The sequence below is a fragment of the Musca domestica genome, unplaced genomic scaffold (genome assembly GCF_030504385.1).
Source record: "Musca domestica strain aabys unplaced genomic scaffold, Musca_domestica.polishedcontigs.V.1.1 27, whole genome shotgun sequence".
NCBI classification, from domain to species: Eukaryota; Metazoa; Arthropoda; class Insecta; order Diptera; family Muscidae; genus Musca; species Musca domestica.
The window spans coordinates 7125464-7143347 of NW_026712286.1; the positions used below are offsets into that span (position 1 = coordinate 7125464).

Genomic DNA, 17884 nt, shown 5'->3' on the forward strand with positions numbered 1-17884 from the left:
AACTGCATCAGCCACATACTGTTACAATTTTTTTTTTCGAACATATTTTTAACTGCAAGGATTCTTGCATTTTTTTGTTTCGTTAAGTGGAATTGCACTTTGAAAGGATGTTGGGAAAAATCTTGGTTTTTTGTTACTCCAAAAGAAAAAAAAAACAATAATAACAAATTGAGATTAAATGATGATGTTGTTGTCGTTTGTAGAGAATTGAAAAAAAATGAAAATGACTTTCAGAATGTCTTTCAGGAATAATTTCTGCAATAACTTGGATGGAAATATATATAAAAAGTAAAAGGACAATGGGGAGAAAGGATTTTCAGTCTCGGTTTTTAAAAATATATTTTTGAAAAAAAAAAAAATATTTTTTCAAATCTATCTCTATTTTTTTATTTTTATTTTTTTTTAAATCCTAAAAAATAATTAAAAAAAAATTTATTATTCATTTTTTTTTAATTTGAACGTGCCTCAACGAAGTAACATTTTTGAACTCTCTTTGGATAAAATCCGTTTCAGGGCATTTGGAGTCGATCTAGGGGTCCGAACCTTTGTCTGTCTGTCCTTCTTTATTGAGCAAAAATATTTAAATATATCTCTATCTGATGTGAATATGGAATCCAGTGGTTAACTCCCTCTCGCAACTCCCCCCTTAAAAGGTTAACATTTTGAAATTTTCTCAAAAAACTGGAAATAAATATTGGATTTTCTTAAAAAATTTGCACATCTCAATATTTTTATCAGTACTAGATGAAATAACTGACTGACTGTGAATCAGCGCCCAGACGAAACGGCCGAAGGTAGAATCTTGAAACATTGCCTGAGGATATGATAAGGTTGGGGTTTTGTACCTAAAAGGGTACAAAAAGTGTTTAAATTTACTAAAAATTTAATATTTTGTAGTGGACCAACGGAATTAGCTAGAAATCTGAAATTGCGTATGAAAGTCACTGATGGAGTGTAGGAGAGATGTATTTAAGAGATTTTTTAGGAAACTTGAACTTTAAGTTTACAAAAAGTTATAAAATGGTACTAAGCTTCCGAAATGGTACCATTTGCATTTATAGGGCAAAAAATTTGAAGTTTGGTATTGGTAAGTAAGTGGGATATATGAAAGTGGTTTTCGGATATGTTCTAAGTGTGCCAACTGTACTAAATGGTACTAAAAATTTGGAACAATTTAGTTGAGGGTGAACAGATTAAGCTGGAATTTTAAAATTCTGTATTGGGGTCTCTGTTGGTGTAGTAGGTTTGCGATAAATTGGTAATTTTGGAAATGTGTACTACATGTTCATGAAAAGTACTAGATAGTACTATATTTGGTCCAAATTGGTATTTGATGAACAGATACTGTTTGAAATATGAAATTTGGTATCAAGGCCTCTGTTCTTGTGTAGCCTGGTCATATGGAGGAGATTTCGGAATCAAGGTATCAAGGCCTCTGTTCTTGTGGGGACATATGGAGGTGTTTTCGGAAAAGTGTACTATATTTGTAGGAAAAGTAATGAGTGGTACTATATATGGTATTGGGTGAAGGGATAAGTCTGGAATCCTCAAATTTGTTATTGAGCTCTCTGTTGGTATCTGGAATTGATATATAGAGGTGGTTTTGGAAATGTGTACCATAATTGTACAAAAAGTACTAAATTGTACTAAATCTGGTGTTGGGCCAAGCAATAGGTCTGAAATTTGATATGGATATCATTGTTGGTGTCTGTAGTTAAGAGAAAAAGGTAGTTTCAGAAATTTGTACCATAATTGTACGAAAAGTACTAAATGGTACTAAGTTTTGTATTAAGTGAAGGGATAGAGCTGGAATTTCGAAATTTGATATTGAACTCTGTGTTGGTGTCTGAAAATGAGATATGGGATTGTTTTTTGGAAATGTATACTAAACGGTACTAAATTTTGATGTAGGAATGGGGCTGGAATCATGAAATTTGTAGGAATGCCATTGTAGGTGTCTGCAGTTGAGGAAAGGTGGTGGTTTTAGATAAATGTACTAGAATTGTACGAAAAGTACTAAATGATACTAAATTTGGTATTGAGCGAAGGAATAGAGCTGAAATCCTGAAATTTGTTATTAAGCTCTCTTTTGGAATCTGAAAATTAGATATGAAAATGATTTTAGAAATGTGTACTAAAATTGTACTAAATAGTACTAATTTTGGTTTTGACTTTGAAGGGATGGAGCTGGAATTTCGAATTTTAATATTGAGGGATCTGTTGGTGTCTGGAATTGAAATATGGAGGTGGTTTTTGGAAATGTGAGGGAAGGAGTTGGTTTCAGATAAATGTACTATAATTGTACGAAAAGTACTAAATGGTACTAATTTCGGTATTGGGTGAAGGAATAAGGCTGTAATTCCCAAATTTAATATTGAGATCTCTGTTAGTATCTGGAATTGAGATATGGTGGTGGTTTTGGAAATGTGTACCATTATTGTACTAAAGAGTACTAAATTTGGTTTTGGCTGAAGGGATAGAGCTGGAATTTCGAATTTTAATATTAAGGGATCTGTTGGTGTCTGGAATTGAAATATGGAGGTGGTTTTTGGAAATGTGAGGGAAGGAGGTGGTTTCAGAGAAATGTACTATAATTGTACGAAAAATACTAAATGGTACTAAATTAGGTATTGGGTGAAGGGATGGAGCTGGAAATTCGAAATTTGATATTGAGCTCTCTTTTGGAATCTGAAAATAAAATATGAAGATGGTTTTAGAAATGTGTACTAAAATTGTACTAAGTAGTACTAATTTTGGTTTTGGCTGAAGGGATAGAGCTGAAATATCGAATTTTAATATTGAGGGATCTGTTGGTATCTGGAATTGAAATATGGAGGTGATTTTTGGAAATGTGAGAGAAGGAGTTGGTTTCAGATAAATGTACTATAGTTGTACGAAAAGTACTAAATGGTACTAATTTCGGTATTGGGTGAAGGAATGGGGCTGTAATCTCCAAATTTAGTATTGAGATCTCTGTTAGTATCTGGAATTGAGATATGGAGATGGTTTTGGAAATGTGTACCATTATTGTACTAAAGAGTACTAAATTTGGTTTTGGCTAAAGGAATAGAGCTGGAATTTCGAATTTTAATATTGAGGGATCTGTTGGTGTCTGGAATTGAAATATGGAGGTGGTTTTGGAAATGTGCACTATAATTGTACGAAAAGTACTAAATGGTACTAAACTTTGTATTGAGTGATGGGATAGGGCGGGAATTTCAAATTTGACATTGATGTCAAATTTCTGGAAATAAGATATGGAGGTGGTTTCGGAATTGTGTATTTTTTTTGTACGAAAAGTACTAAACGGTACTAAATTTGATATTGGGTAAAGGAATATAGCAGAAAGCCATAATTTAATATAGATATTACTGTTGGTGTCTATGTTTAGGATATGGAGATTGTTTGGAAACTGTGTACTCTAATTGTACATAGAGTACTAAATGGTACTAAATTTGGTATTGGGTGAAGGGATGGAGCTGGAATTACGAAATTTGATATTGAGCTCCCTATTGGTATCTGGAATTGAGATATGGAGGTTGTGTACTATAATTGTACTAAAAGTATTAAATGGTACTAAATTTGGTATTCGGTGAAGGGATGGAGCTGGAATTCCGAAATTTGATATTGAGGTCTGGCCTGATGTAATATTGAAATAAGACTTATGTCAGATACGAAACTCCTTGTAGGAAGGGATTCCCCCTAAAGGGTCAATATTTTGAATATTCATAACGCAAATCAAAATATATTGAAATAAACGAATTTTTATTGAGGCTATACATTTTTCCCCAAACTCGTATCAGTAACTTGTTGTATGATCGAAAAACTCATGGATTTTTTAATTTTTTTTTTTTTGGAGATGAAACAGACTTTAATTCTTAAAAATTATTTTTTTGGAGGCCCTAAATATTTGTTCTTTGTTTAATTTTTTTTTTTTTAATCTAATATATTTTCTAAAAGAAATTGAAATTTGTTTTAAATATCCCCAAATATTTATTTCACAATTCAGTTCATTTATTCAAGAAAAGCTCCTCAAAAAATAAATCAACATCCCTAATGGATTTTTTAAATTTATTTTTTTATTTTTATTGAGACGTAACAGACTTTAATTCTTAAAAAATATTTTTTTGGAGGCCCTAAATATTTGTTCTTTGTTTATTTTTTTTTAAATCTAATTTATCTTCAAAAAAAAAAAAAAAAAAAATGAAATTTCTTTTCAATATCCCCAAATATTTATTTAACAATTCCATTCGAGTATGTACGAAAAGCTCCTCAAAAAAATAAATTACCATCCCTAAAGTATGCTTTAATCTACTCCCAATTTATGTGGGCCTAAAAATATGCCACATTTTATCGGTTGTTTATGATTGCAGCTCATATAAAGGGTTGTGAGTTACAAAAAATAGTTCTAATTTAAAATCAAATTAAATTTCCTTCCCCACATTTCTCAGGGATTTGGAAATTGTCCCTTGGGCCTTAGACAAGGCAGCTAATGTTTAATTTTCTTCTGAGCGGGAGAGAAACAAACAAAAGAAAAGTTTCCTGCAAAACATATGCCTAACAGTCTTAGGAAAATAAGAAAATCCCCCAAGGATGGTGATGGTGGTGGTGGTGGTGGTGCTGATTGGTGACGATGCGAAAAAGGACGTCATTGGAGCTACACTCCCACACACACACACACACAAAACAACAACAACAACAACAACAACAACAATGTAGCCACATACCCTGTGAAGGTCGTTTGTTGTTTGGCAGAGTTGAGAGGCGCAGAGCTGGTAGGGAGTAGCCTAGGCTGCGTGTGCCCTGGCTAATGCCAGTGCCCGGTCTTAATAAGGTTTTTGCCAGCCATTTTCGTTTTTTTTTTTTTTGGTTTTTTGGCAATTCAAAGGAATGATGGCGAGAATGGAAGAAATGCCATAAAATGATGTTGCTATTTTTAGGCTCGAACTTTATTAATGGTTAGACGTGACGCTTGTTATTCCCAGAAAGCCAAGAACAGAAAAGCATGCAGACATTTGTTGTTGTTGTGGAGGTGTCTATTTTTAGAAAGTTAATAAAAAGGGATTTTGTGGAAGGAAACTAGCAGGGCCCAACAAGGCCATTATAAATTGAGGTTATGCTCGAAATAAAATATATTTTTATGTTGATTGTTTTTAATTCTAATATTAATTTTATCATCCTCCCTTCCTCTCCTTCTTTTAGTAACGAAATCACCAGCAACATACAATTGGCCTGCTTGACCCAACGCATTTGGCTGCTACTCTCGAATATTTGTCATGGCCTGCTAGCTGGTCTAGCTTTGGCCCATCTGCTATTCGTGCTGAGCACCCATCCCATGGAATGGTCCAAGGTTTTGAGTCTTGCGGGCGAGACCTCATCCTATGCCACACAAATGGAGGAGGCCACAACGGCTTCAACAATGGAGGACATGGAGAGTTCCACACCGGTACCCGGGGGCTCGAGCACAAGTCTGGTCCGAACCGAGTATGCATCCTTTGCCAATTTCTACATCAACACCTTCTACTGTCTGGCCATTGTGTGTATGGTCTCGGTGCTGGATAGGTAAGTCGGAAATTAAATGACGTTGTAAAGGCCACCACTGTGACCTCTGCTCGCACTGACCTTAGCGTGTCTACCTTCAAAAGTTATCTGTGTTATAATTTGTGTTTTCAAGGAGTTTTTTCTAAATTTCACCACAACACGCCACCGTTTTTTTTTTTTTTTTTGAAACCCATTGACCTCTCAGAATAATTTAGAAATAATTTTCACACCAAACACTTATGGTCTTTTGATTGGATAATGGAAATTACCGCTAAAGCTAAAGAGGTCAGGTGAAAAACAACAGAAAATATATTTTCACGTGATTAGGGGGAATTAAACCGAATTACAACAGCTTGTCAAAGGAAGTGGAGGAGTTTGAAAAAAGGAAAAACCGAAAAAAAAGAAATAAATAAATCATAAATTTGTTCAGCCCAAAAATAGGCAACAAATTATTTTTAAGGTCTGTCATGACGTCGTTTACTTCCAATTTAAAGCTAACCTAGAATTTTGTAATTTTATAGAATTAAGCGCCAAAAAGTATGCTATGAATTTTTCTGCATAAATTAAATGGTGCATAATTCTAGGCGAGATTCTTAAGTTATATCCCCAAATTAGGCAACAATATACTGAAACGACGTCTGTTAATTTCCTCAAATATCTACCTTAGATTTTTAGAAATTTTGCAGAAACAAACACCTAAAAATATGCACTGACATTTCATATTAAAATTATATGGTGCCTACTTTTGGGCGAATTTTTGTGGAATATTTCTGAAGGTATAGTTATAGTGAAATTGTAACAATAATATTTTAGAAATATCTCACAGCCCTTACTCATAGATTAGTTGAGGCAAAAAATCGATAACAAATTATTTGTAAGGACTGCTCTGTCGTCTATAAGTTCAGCCTTAAAACAGGCAACATATTTACAAATAATATTACCTGAGCTCAAGCAATTTCCTTGAATAGTTAGTTCTGAAAAAAAAAAATAAAATAAAATTCAGCATCTAAAAGTATGTACCCATATTTGCATTTCATATTTGAATTACATGGAGCATACTTTTAGGTAAATTTTTAAAGAAATATGTTTGAAGGACTGTAAATGGAGATTTTTTCGAATAATCTTTTATGTACGGTATGGTTAAGAAATTTTTATAAAATTATGTGTGAATAGGAGACATCGCTGCAATCCCTTTGAAGGTCTCCAAGGACAGAACCCCTTCTTAAGATATACCTTGGATGGAAGATATTCAGGACCTCTTTCTTTGCAGAAACACTTTCTTTGAAAGCCTTCTCTAAAGAGCTGTAAATACTTAACATTTACTAGTTTAATAAAGTACAGCGCCTAAAAATATGCACTATGTTGTTTATATTTTTGTGGTGCATATTTTCAGGCCGAGTTTTTAAACAAATACTTCGAGAGCCTAAAATTTTTTGCTTTTTTTTATGGAAAATATTAGATTAGAAACTTCAGGAAGGTTTTCCAAGACTCAGAAAGTAGTATAAGAGTTTTTTTTCGGGAACAATTAAGTCGTATAAGAGTTTATATTGGACTCACAAAGTCTCATTAAAGTAAATACGGAATCCTGGAAGTAGGTTTAGAGTTTATTCTGGATTCTTCAAGTTGTATAAGAGTTGTTACTGAATCCATGAAGTAGAATAAGATTGTATACTAGATCCACAAAGTAGTATAAGAGTTTATGATTCATTCTCCAGATCGTATACAAGTTCGTACTGAAGCTATGAAGTGAAGATGATTGTATATACTTATTATAAGAGTATATATTCGGCCAATACGTTTGTATAAAGTTTCACACTTAGTCTACGAAGTCGTATAAGAGTGTAAACTTGGCTTCGAAGCTGTATAAGAGTGTATACTTGGACCACGAAGCAGTATAAGAGTGTACACTGGGACCATGAAGTCATATAAGATCGTATAATTGATCCATGACATCGGAAAAGAATGTATACTGGATCCAAGATGTTGTATAAGAGTGTACACATAATTATCAAATCTGTATAAGAGTGTATACAAGCTAAATAAGGTCGTATAAAAGTGTATATCTTTATTACGAAGTCAAATTACAGTAGAAACTTGGTGAACGAAGTGGTATAAGAGTTTATACTTGGCCCACGAAGTCGTATAAGAGTGTATAATTGGAAGTCGTGTAACATGGTATACTTAGCCCACGATATTGTATAAGAGTTCACATTTGGTCCATGAAATCTTACAAGGGTTCATAATTGCTCAGTAAAGTCGTATAAGAGCATATACTTTATTTACGAAGTCGTATACGATTGTATAATTGTTTCACAAAATCGTATAAGAGTTTATAATTGCTCTATAAAATCGTGTAACAGCCTGTTCTTTTTTTATGAAATCCTAAAGGACTGTAAACGTGGTCCACGAAGTCGAATGCCAGTATATATTTGGCCCACGAAGTTGTATAAGAGTGTATACTAGGCTTACGAAGTCGTATAAGAGTGTATACTTGGACCACGAAATTGTATAAGAATGCATATTTAGTCGTGTTAGAGTGTATACTTGGTCAATGGAGTCGTATAACATTGTATACTTGATCTACGATATCGTATAAGAGTTCATATTTGTTCCATAAAAGCATATAAGAGTTTATAATTGCTCAATAAAGTCGTATAAGAGTGCATACTTGATGCACGATGTCGTATAAGATTATAAAATTGTTACACAAAATTTTATAAGAGTTTTTAATTACCCTATAAACTTGTATAAGAGTGTATATTTGGTCCACGAAATCGTATAGAATTGAAAACATGGTTCACGAAGTCGTATAAAATTGTATACTTATACGATACGATATCGTATAAGAGTTCATATTTGGTCCATGGAATCTTATAAGAGTTCATAATTGCTCAACAAAGTCGTATAAAAGTGCACACTTGATCCACAAAGTCGTATAAGATTGTACAGTTGTTCCACAAAATCGTATAAGAGTTTTTAATTGCTCTATAAACTCGTATAAGAGTGCATAATTGGTCCACGAAATCGTATAAGATCGCAAACTTGGTTCAAGAAGTCGTATAACATTGTATACTTGCTTTACGAAATCGTATAAGAGTTCATATATGGTCCAAGAAATCTAATATGAGTTCATAATTGCTCAATAAAGTCGTATAAGAGTGCATGCTTGATACACGAAGTCGTATAAGATTGTAAAATTTTTACACAAAATCGTATAAGAGTTTTTAATTGCTCTATAAACTCGTATAAGAGTGTATAATTGGTCCACGAAATCGTATAAGAAGTCGTATAACATTGTATATTTGCTTTACGAAATCGTATAAGAGTTCATATTTGGTCTATGAAATCGTATTAGTGTTCATAATTGTACTATATAGTCGTATAAGAGTGCATGCTTGATCCACGAAGTCGTATAAGATTGTTAAATTGTTACACAACATCGTCTAAGAGTTTTTAATTGCTCTATAAACTCGTATAAGAGTATATAATTCGTCCACGAAATCGTATAGGACTGAAAACAGGTTCACGAAGTCGAATAACATTGTATACTTTTTTCACGAAGTCGTATAAGAGTGTAAACTGGATCCGCTAAATCGTATTAGATTGTATACCTGATCAATGAAATTGTATAAGACTTTATATTTAGTACATGAGACCGTAAAAGAATATAATCGTGGTCCACGATGTCGTATAAGAGTATATAAGAATTTGTAAAATATATGAAAAGAATTTGTAAAGTATGTGAGTATTGACTGTACCTACAAAGACCTTTAACAGTAGATACTGCATTGGCGAAGTTTTATAACTACGAATGCGGGATCCTCTAGGTCGTATAAGAGTGAAGGCTGAACCCAGTATGACCTTAAAAGTCGTTCTTCGAATTATAATATATTTATATATTTCTTACGAGGATAATTAAAGTTCCACGAAGTCCTTGATAAGGATACTCTGTGATTTACAACCCTCTCCCAAAGATGAAAATGAAGCTATGAATTTCCAAAATGTCCCCCACGTCCCTGATAAAAAAGTCTCGCGAAATTTAAAACCAACTTTTAAAAATAACTTTTAATTTGGCCTGCCTTAATCACATAAATTTACCAAAGCATACTTTTAGGTGCAGTCCAATGTTAGCCCTGCCCGAATATGAATTACAATTGGAAAAACAATGAAAAAAGGCAGCAAGAACAATAATACGAATCCCTTTAAAATTAAACAAAAAACAACAAACGAACATGATGACATTGAAATGTTTATTTAGAATAAAACTACACGCACACTCACTCACACCAACACTGGCACACACATACACCTAAATGAAAAGCAATGGCTGTTGGGCGTCATTACCATAGCAGCAACATTTTATAGTAACAGCAACCAAGAGTATTTCATTCAATCTCTCCTCCTTTCCTTTCCCTCTCTCTCTCTCTCTTGCTGCCATTCTAATTCGCAATTCAAGAGACAGACAATTCAATGTTGAAGACAACAACAACAAAAAAACAGTACATTTGCTGTAGCATACTTTTAGTATAATTAAAATTAGATAAAATGTTAACACACCTGCGTGGGTAGACAGAAAAAACAAGTACCAACTTGAGGGAGAAGAGGTGAGGGGAGCTGGGGGGAAAAATTATGGAGATTGGGCCGAAACAATAAACCAACAGTTGTATATTTTTATTTAGCCGCTTGTTTGTGTTTCGTTTTTATTTATATTTCATTCAGAAATACCAACATTGTTTCTTTGATGCTTTTAGTTTGAATTTCTTAGAGGGAAAGTGGTGGTGGGAGAGAAAGTGAGAAGGGAATGTTAAGCCAAACTCGAGGTTGTTTTATTTTTATAATCAAAATTCTGTGAAGAATAATTTTAGTGAAATGAAGTATTGCATACTTTTAGGGGATAACAATTGTTCAGACGAGAATGATGTCTTTTTAAATTTGATGGCTAAAAGTATGCAATGCGAATATTAAATCAATTACTTACTCATGTAAAATAAAAACTGGTACAAAGAAAAGAAAAATCAGGATCTTATGATAAATAAAATTTATGCCCTTAAAAATATTTTTTAAAAAAGTCTTTGGAAAAATATTTAAATAAAAATCACCTTTGGAAAAATGTTCTTTTTTAAAAATCTTCTTTGGAAAAAATTAAAAAAAATCTCCTTTGAGAAATATTTAAAAAATCCCTCTTTGATTTTTTTTAGAAACCTTTTTTAGAAAAATATTACAAAAAAAATTCTTTAAAAAATCTTTCTTAAAAAATTTTTTTAATAAAATCTCCTTTAAAAAAAATATTTAAAAAAAAAAATTCTTTAAAAATCTTTCTTAGAAAAATATTTTTTAACAAAATCTCCTTTAGAAAAATTTTTCAAAAAAAAATCTTAAACAAAATCATTCTTAGAAAAATAATAAAAAATGATGGAAAAATATTAAAAAAAGTCTTTATAAAAATTTTTCTTGAAAAAATATTAAAAAAAAAATTTTCTTTATTAAAAATGTTCTTGGAAAAATATTTTTTTAAAAATCTTTTTTGGAAAAATATTTTTTGTAAAAATATTTTTTTTTAAATATCTTTTGTGGAAAATTATTTTTAAAAAATCCACGCCTATTGTTAGCTGTTGAAAAATTATTATATCCTTTAAAAAAATCTTTATTAGAAAAATATGAAAAAAATATGAAAAAATATTTAAAAAAAATTCTTCATAAAAATTTTTCTTGGAAAATTGTTTCAAAAACAATTCTTTATAAAAAATTTTCTTGGAAAAATATTTTTTAAAAAATCCCTCTTGGAAAAATATTTTTTCAAAAATCTTTCTTGGAAAAATATCTTTTTAAATTTTTTTTCAAAGAGCCATGGAAAAATATTTTTTCAAAAATCTTTCTTGGAAAAATATCTTTTTAAATTTTTTTTCAAAGAGCCAAGGAAAAATATTTTTTCAAAAATCTTTCTTGGAAAAATATCTTTTTAAATTTTTTTTCAAAGAGCCAAGGAAAAATATTTTTTCAAAAATCTTTCTTGGAAAAATATCTTTTTAAATTTTTTTCAAAGAGCCATGGAAAAATAATTTTTAAAAAATCCACGCCTATCAAAGAGCCATGGAAAGATAATTTTTAAAAAATCCACGCCTATCAAAGAGCCATGGAAAAATAATTTTTAAAAAATCCACGCCTATCAAAGAGCCATGGAAAGATAATTTTTAAAAAATCCACGCCTATCAAAGAGCCATGGAAAAATAATTTTTAAAAAATCCACGCCTATTGTAGCTAGGGAAAAATAATTTTTAAAAAATCCACGCCTATTGTAGCTATGGAAAAATAATTTTTAAAAAATCCACGCCTCTTGTAGCTATGGAAAAATAATTTTTAAAAAATTCACGCCTCTTGTAGCTATGAAAAAATGATTTTTAAAAAATCTACGCCTCTTGTAGCTATGAAAAAATGATTTTTAAAAAATCTACGCCTCTTGTAGCTGTGGAAAAATAATTTTTAAAAAATCCACGCCTCTTGTAGCTATGGAAAAATAATTTTTAAAAAATCCACGCCTGTTGTAGCTATGGAAAAATAATTTTTAAAAAATCTACGCCTCTTATAGCGCATGTTTGAATAAAATTATGTTGCATACCTTCAGGCCTAATATTTCATAAATTTCTTAAAAATTAATGTTGCCTTTGGAAAATTCCATAAAAGAAACTTAAATCAATTTCACGGCATATGCGTAGGTGCTATTGACATCTAGAGATTTGCCATCGAACATTTAAGTTGACTGCTCTCCTCACAAATAAAAAAAATATGAGAAGAATATGTGGGCTGCTCGGAGACAAACTTTGACATTATTTCGACGTCATTCTCTTGTCGACTGCTGCTGGCACTTCTTCTCTTCTACTAATCCCATTGCATATTCTTGGCACCGAGTGGGTTCTGTGACAATTTATCTTGTCTTGTGCATGCTCAAAGTTCTGTGGAGAATGAGTATGGGTATGAGAAGGGGGGTCTGGGTGGTGACAAGCCATGGAACTGAGTTAGATTTGTTAGTTAGCATCTCAAATGTCTTTCGGAATAACATTTGACATTTTGAACTTTATTTTATGGGCATGGGATCTCGTGGCGGCAAAAGAGGAGACTAGGGGATTAACTGACTGCTTGTTTGCCTGCCCGGCTGGCTGTCTACCATACCCTTTTGTAATGGGCCATAAATGTGCTGTCGTCATCAAAAACCTCACCGACATCATCAGCAGCAACATTCGTGTCATTGTCTCTCACAAAATTCCGAGTCCAAAAAAATCCAAATTGTTTTGGACTTTTTTTGTTGTTATTGTCCTTTGTATGGCTTTGGGGGTTATATATATTCACTTATATACGTATATATGTATATATATTTTATAAATAATTTTTTTTTTGTTAGCTACGAAATTTGACATTTGCCTGCTGGCCCTTTTGTCGCTTTTGCCTTTTTTGCCGTTGTTGTAACACGCTTTTAAGTGAAATGCCGTGGGCATTTACATTGTAATCTGCTCAGAAAATAAAATAGGATTTATTGTTTTTTGTTGTTGTTGCTGCATTTCATCCTCTAAGTGATGACGTTGGTTCGTCCCATTGTCAAATCCATTTGGCCTGCCTTTGAAATGTGTCGGGACAAGCCAGTGTTGCCAGAGATCAAAATTAAATGTCAAATGCAGGACTTGCAGGGGTCTTTGAGAAATCGTTTCTAAAATTTATATTTCAAAAAAAAAAAAAAAAAAAAAAAAAAAAAAAAAAAAAAAAATAAAAAATAAAAAAAAAAATAAAAAAAAATTAAAAAAATAATTTCTGAAAAAATACAGCAGCTTATGAAAGATTAGGTAAAAAAGAAGAAAGTTAACATTGCAAAGTAACCGAAGTAGAGGGGTAGAATTTCCCCTCTCTGCCACTTTTTTGGAATTTTCGATTTAAGATTCCCCGTGCATTTTAGGTGAAAAGTGACTTCGGCAATATTGCAGCTAAAAATATAAGAAATATTTTGGTGGAATATTTTAACCCTCATGCGAGTCAACAAATGGGTCTTTTTGGTCCTTTTTGTGAAATATGGTTGAAAAATCCGTTTAAACGGGGTCCTAGCAAGTTAAAATATTTTGTCATAAAATTCTACTATAGGTCCTAGAAGACGTCAAGAGTCTGAATCTTACCTAAACGTCAGTAAAATCATTTTAAACACGCACTTTTTGTGAATCTACGCAAAATACTCCTTTAAAGCATCATTTTAGAAGGATGACGTCAAGGACGAAAATATTTCTCATCATATTTCACTATACATGAGATGAAAGACTGCTGTCATTTCTAAGCCACTCGTCCGACAGCTTTTAAAATTATTCCAGTGATAGCTGCATATATTGTTTACAAGCGTACAAAAGCATTTTGGTGAAAATTTTCCAGAAAAAAAGTTATTCGTGATAGAATTCAGGCGTGATAGTGTGATTTCTTTTTATTTGGCTGGAAAGCCCCAACTGGCTATCGTTAGAGCTCTCCAGCATTTTAATGTGAATAAATCTTTTGTGTCTCGTACCATCGCTCGTTACCGTGATAGCGTTGCTGGTAGCGTATCCCGACGTAAAGGAAGTAAACAGAAGAAAACAGCAACATAAGCAGAAAAGGTTCGAAAAGTAAAAAAGGGACTTGATCGACTTGAAACCCGCGTCGCAGTGGCCGAAAAATGGCTCGTGACCTGAACATATCGCTATATTTCATTCGGCAAGTATTGAAAAAATAAGCTCGAGGTAAAGCCATTGAAATTCCAAAAAGTGCAAGAACTTACACCGCAACAGAAAGAAAATAGACTCAAAAGAGATAAAGAGTTGCTTCGCTTGGCCGAAAGTGGTGATCTGCCGAATTTGGTTTTGATTTTCTCCGATGAGAAAACTTTCGTTGTCCAGCAGTTTGTGAACAAACAAAATGATCGTGTTTTCTTGCCAAAAAGGTCAGCTGAAAATGTGCACCTTCGGTTGGCCACCAGAAAAAAAGAACTCAAGCACCGGCCATGGTTACCATTATAACAGCCGATTGTCGCTCCCTGCTCGTATTAATCGACCCCTGATGCCACGGTCGATTAATAGGGGTAAGTGCCGAATATTATCACGAAAATATTCTGGAGGGTGTGTTAAAGCCTTGGGCATGCAAACATTTTGGCCGCAGAGCTTGGACATTCCTTGGACACTCCAACAGCACCATTGCACTCATCACGCGTACGAAAAAGAGGTTCCTCACTTCATTTCCAGCGCACAATGGTCACCAAAATCTCCGGATACCAATCCGTTGGACTATTGTGTCTGGAGTATTTTCGAAAGCATGGTTGACACCAAAAAATACCAAAGTGTCGATCACCTCAAGCAAGCGCTTCACCGGGAATGGACCAAAATACCGCAGAGCAACATTCGGGCAGCGTGTGACAATTTCATTGGCCGTTTTTCGAACAAATCTAAACTTATTCTAAATTTTGATGATATTTCCGAAATTTTTTGCTTTCGATCAATAAAATTAAAAAAAAAAATGTAAAAATTATGGTGTTTGACATTGTTGCAGTTTTTTATCTTACCCTGTATATTCGAATTCCTGGCTTTTGGCTAAGATTTAGACTTTTGATGTCTTGTAGGACCTATTAGTAGAATTTTATGGCAAATAATTTTGTAGAATATATTGACTTACTATGATACTGTTTAAAGGGAGTTTTCAGGCATATTATGAAAAAAGGACAAAAAAGACCCATTTCTTGACTCACTTGAGGGTTAAAATGTTTCACCACAATATTTCTCGTATTAAAATCTGCAATATTGTCAAAGACACTATATACCTACAATCAACCTATTCCGAGGAATCTTAATTCGAAAATTTCCATAAGTTTTGTAGAGTGGAGGGGGGAACTTGCCCCGTTTATTTTGCTTACTTTTAGCTACAAATTTTAAAAACGCCGATTGACGTGTCTTGTATTTTTAGATCTACTTTCAAAATCTCCTGCAATTATTAAAAAAAATTCAATTTTGTCCCAAGTAAAAATTTGATTCCTATCTTTGTTTTTTTTTTTTTTTTAATTAAAAATAAATTATATAAATAATTGGGTATTTATATATATAATTATAATATAATTGAAATGAAAATGAGCAGAGATCTTTGTTGAAAGGTCACACAGATAATAAAACCTGTTTACAAATGTCAAGTACCTCTGCAAATGCAAATGTCATTCGATTCAATCAATAAACTATAAACATAAAATGGTGAAGAGAAGGAGTTTAAGGAAGAGGGGGGGGGGGGGGTCATGTAGATACCAGGAAGCACCCACTTACAGTGAGGGCTTTGTAGAATGTTTCTATGGCAAAAAAAAAAAAAAAATAAAAATAAGTTTTAATTGAAAAAAAATTAAGTAAAATCAGTCGGCTTTGCCTACAGATATATACATTCAGCCAATGTTCGTTTATTTAAGTATATTTTGACTTGCTTTGACTATATCAAGCATATATTACCTCTATTGTGATGTGGCTGGGCTATATCTAATCTATACCTATATGTACCTCAATCTGGTTATTCACTTATTATTTAAATTAATTAATTAATTGACACATTTTGTATGAATTTTTGATGGTTTGAAAATAATTAATTCTCAATTTTTTCTCTTCTTCTTTTTTTGCAGAATGGACATTTGCCGTTGGAATCTATCGAATGCCTCGGAGTTGATATCATTTCGATGGCTAATAATAGCCATGATTTACATAGCGACAATAATACTGACGATCTGTTCCGATAACATTGATGAGCGACTATATTTTTCGAGTAATCTGAATGTGACGTTGACGCAAGAGGAAATGGTGAGTGCTTGGGCGGGGGGAAGGAGGGAAAACAATTAGAGATGAGGGAAGGGGAGTAGAGATGAAAGTTGGAGTTGGAAGTTAAAAAATGAGACAATTATTCGTTTATTGTTGAAGAGAGGAGGAGAGAGAGAGAGGAGAGGAGAGGAGGAAGAGAAAAAGAAAAGGTTTAAATAAAATAAATTAGTGGAGTAGTGGAGTATGAGTGTTGACAACAGTCATACGCCCCAGCTGTTGTCATATTTCCAGTTTTCTCCAGTTGTTTTTTGAAAAAATTGTTTTTTTTTGTTGATATTGTGAAAATTTCCATTTCAATACTTCATTGAATACCAACTCCCCATCTCTGGCTCATACTCGTAATCATTGAAATTTAAATAATTTAATTTATTTCCTCTACATTTTTGTTTCCAGTTAACCAACAGCATAGTTTCAATATGGAGCAGTCTGTCCGTGACCCGCAGTATTGGGGCGATTTGTGGTTGGATCATGATTGGCCTGACGCCCCACGAGGACTATCTCTATGAGCATTTGTTGGATTTGACACGCTATCAAATGACAAATAATTAAATTCCCATATTAGAAAAAAAAAAAAAAAATACAAAAACAAAAATAGTAAACAACAAAAAACAATCGAACTCTTTGGCAATTGTAAAGAAGAAGAAGAAAAAAACAAAAACTAAAAACAATATTTATATAAAATTAATTTAATTTTATTTATTTAACGAGAGAATTAAAATTAAACCAAAAAAATAATAACAACACACACTGTTGAACATTTGTGATGTTAATTTAATTAGAATAAATTTAATTATAATTAGCCAATAAACAGATGTAAATATTTATTCTGTACATAGCAGAGGTGATTAAATTATAATCGATTAAAAATATTATTGACTTTAATTGGAGGTTTTTTTTTATTTATTTAATATTCACTTTTTTTAGTTTCGGAAACAAAAATGAGTGAGCTGGGGCCTATGAGTGTTGTCAACACTCATACGTGCCATGGTACAAAGGCGAAATTTACTATTTTTTTATAAACTACTGCAATTATTTCGAGAAATCATAAAATAAAAAATATTTTTTCCTTAAATTTTTGTAAATATTTAACTATTATTTTTTAAATTTAAAAGCATATAATAAACAATATTTACATAGAAAAAATATAAACATTTATAAAACATTTATTTTTAATACCAAACCAAAGCTTTACATAGAGACCCCTAAAATACAAAAATATTTATATGACAAAAATACCCCCTTTACACAACCCCCTCCCCAAAAAATATCCCCTCCCTCCCCCTGCATAACATATTAGGCCAATTAGGAAAATGGCAATAAATATCCCCCCCTCCCAAAAAAAAAACGTAGATTATCTGTAAACTGTAGATACCATTATGGAATAAACCACACAAAAATGCCCTTCAAAGGCCGCTAGAAATCAAAGTTTGATTTTAAACCAATAAGAAATTAAAATTAAAAAAAAAAAAAACTAAAAACAACAAAAATTATAACGAAATTCT

General features: G+C 32.3%; 1 protein-coding gene across 2 annotated transcripts in view; it reads left to right on the forward strand.

Moving 5' to 3' along the window:
- Positions 1 to 17079, forward strand: part of LOC101898306 (uncharacterized) — a 41545-nt gene extending 24466 nt beyond the window's left edge. Inside the window, exons 4-6 of one of the 2 annotated variants that reach the window (XM_059124125.1) lie at positions 5203 to 5562; positions 16190 to 16364; positions 16776 to 17079. In XM_059124125.1, the coding sequence (XP_058980108.1) occupies positions 5203 to 5562; positions 16190 to 16364; positions 16776 to 16931 (691 nt within the window). In that variant the 3' untranslated portion in view covers positions 16932 to 17079. The remainder of the gene's footprint in view (positions 1 to 5202; positions 5563 to 16189; positions 16365 to 16775) is intronic. The other variant, XM_011292693.3, reaches the window with a different exon arrangement.
- Positions 17080 to 17884: the final 805 nt, after the last annotated feature.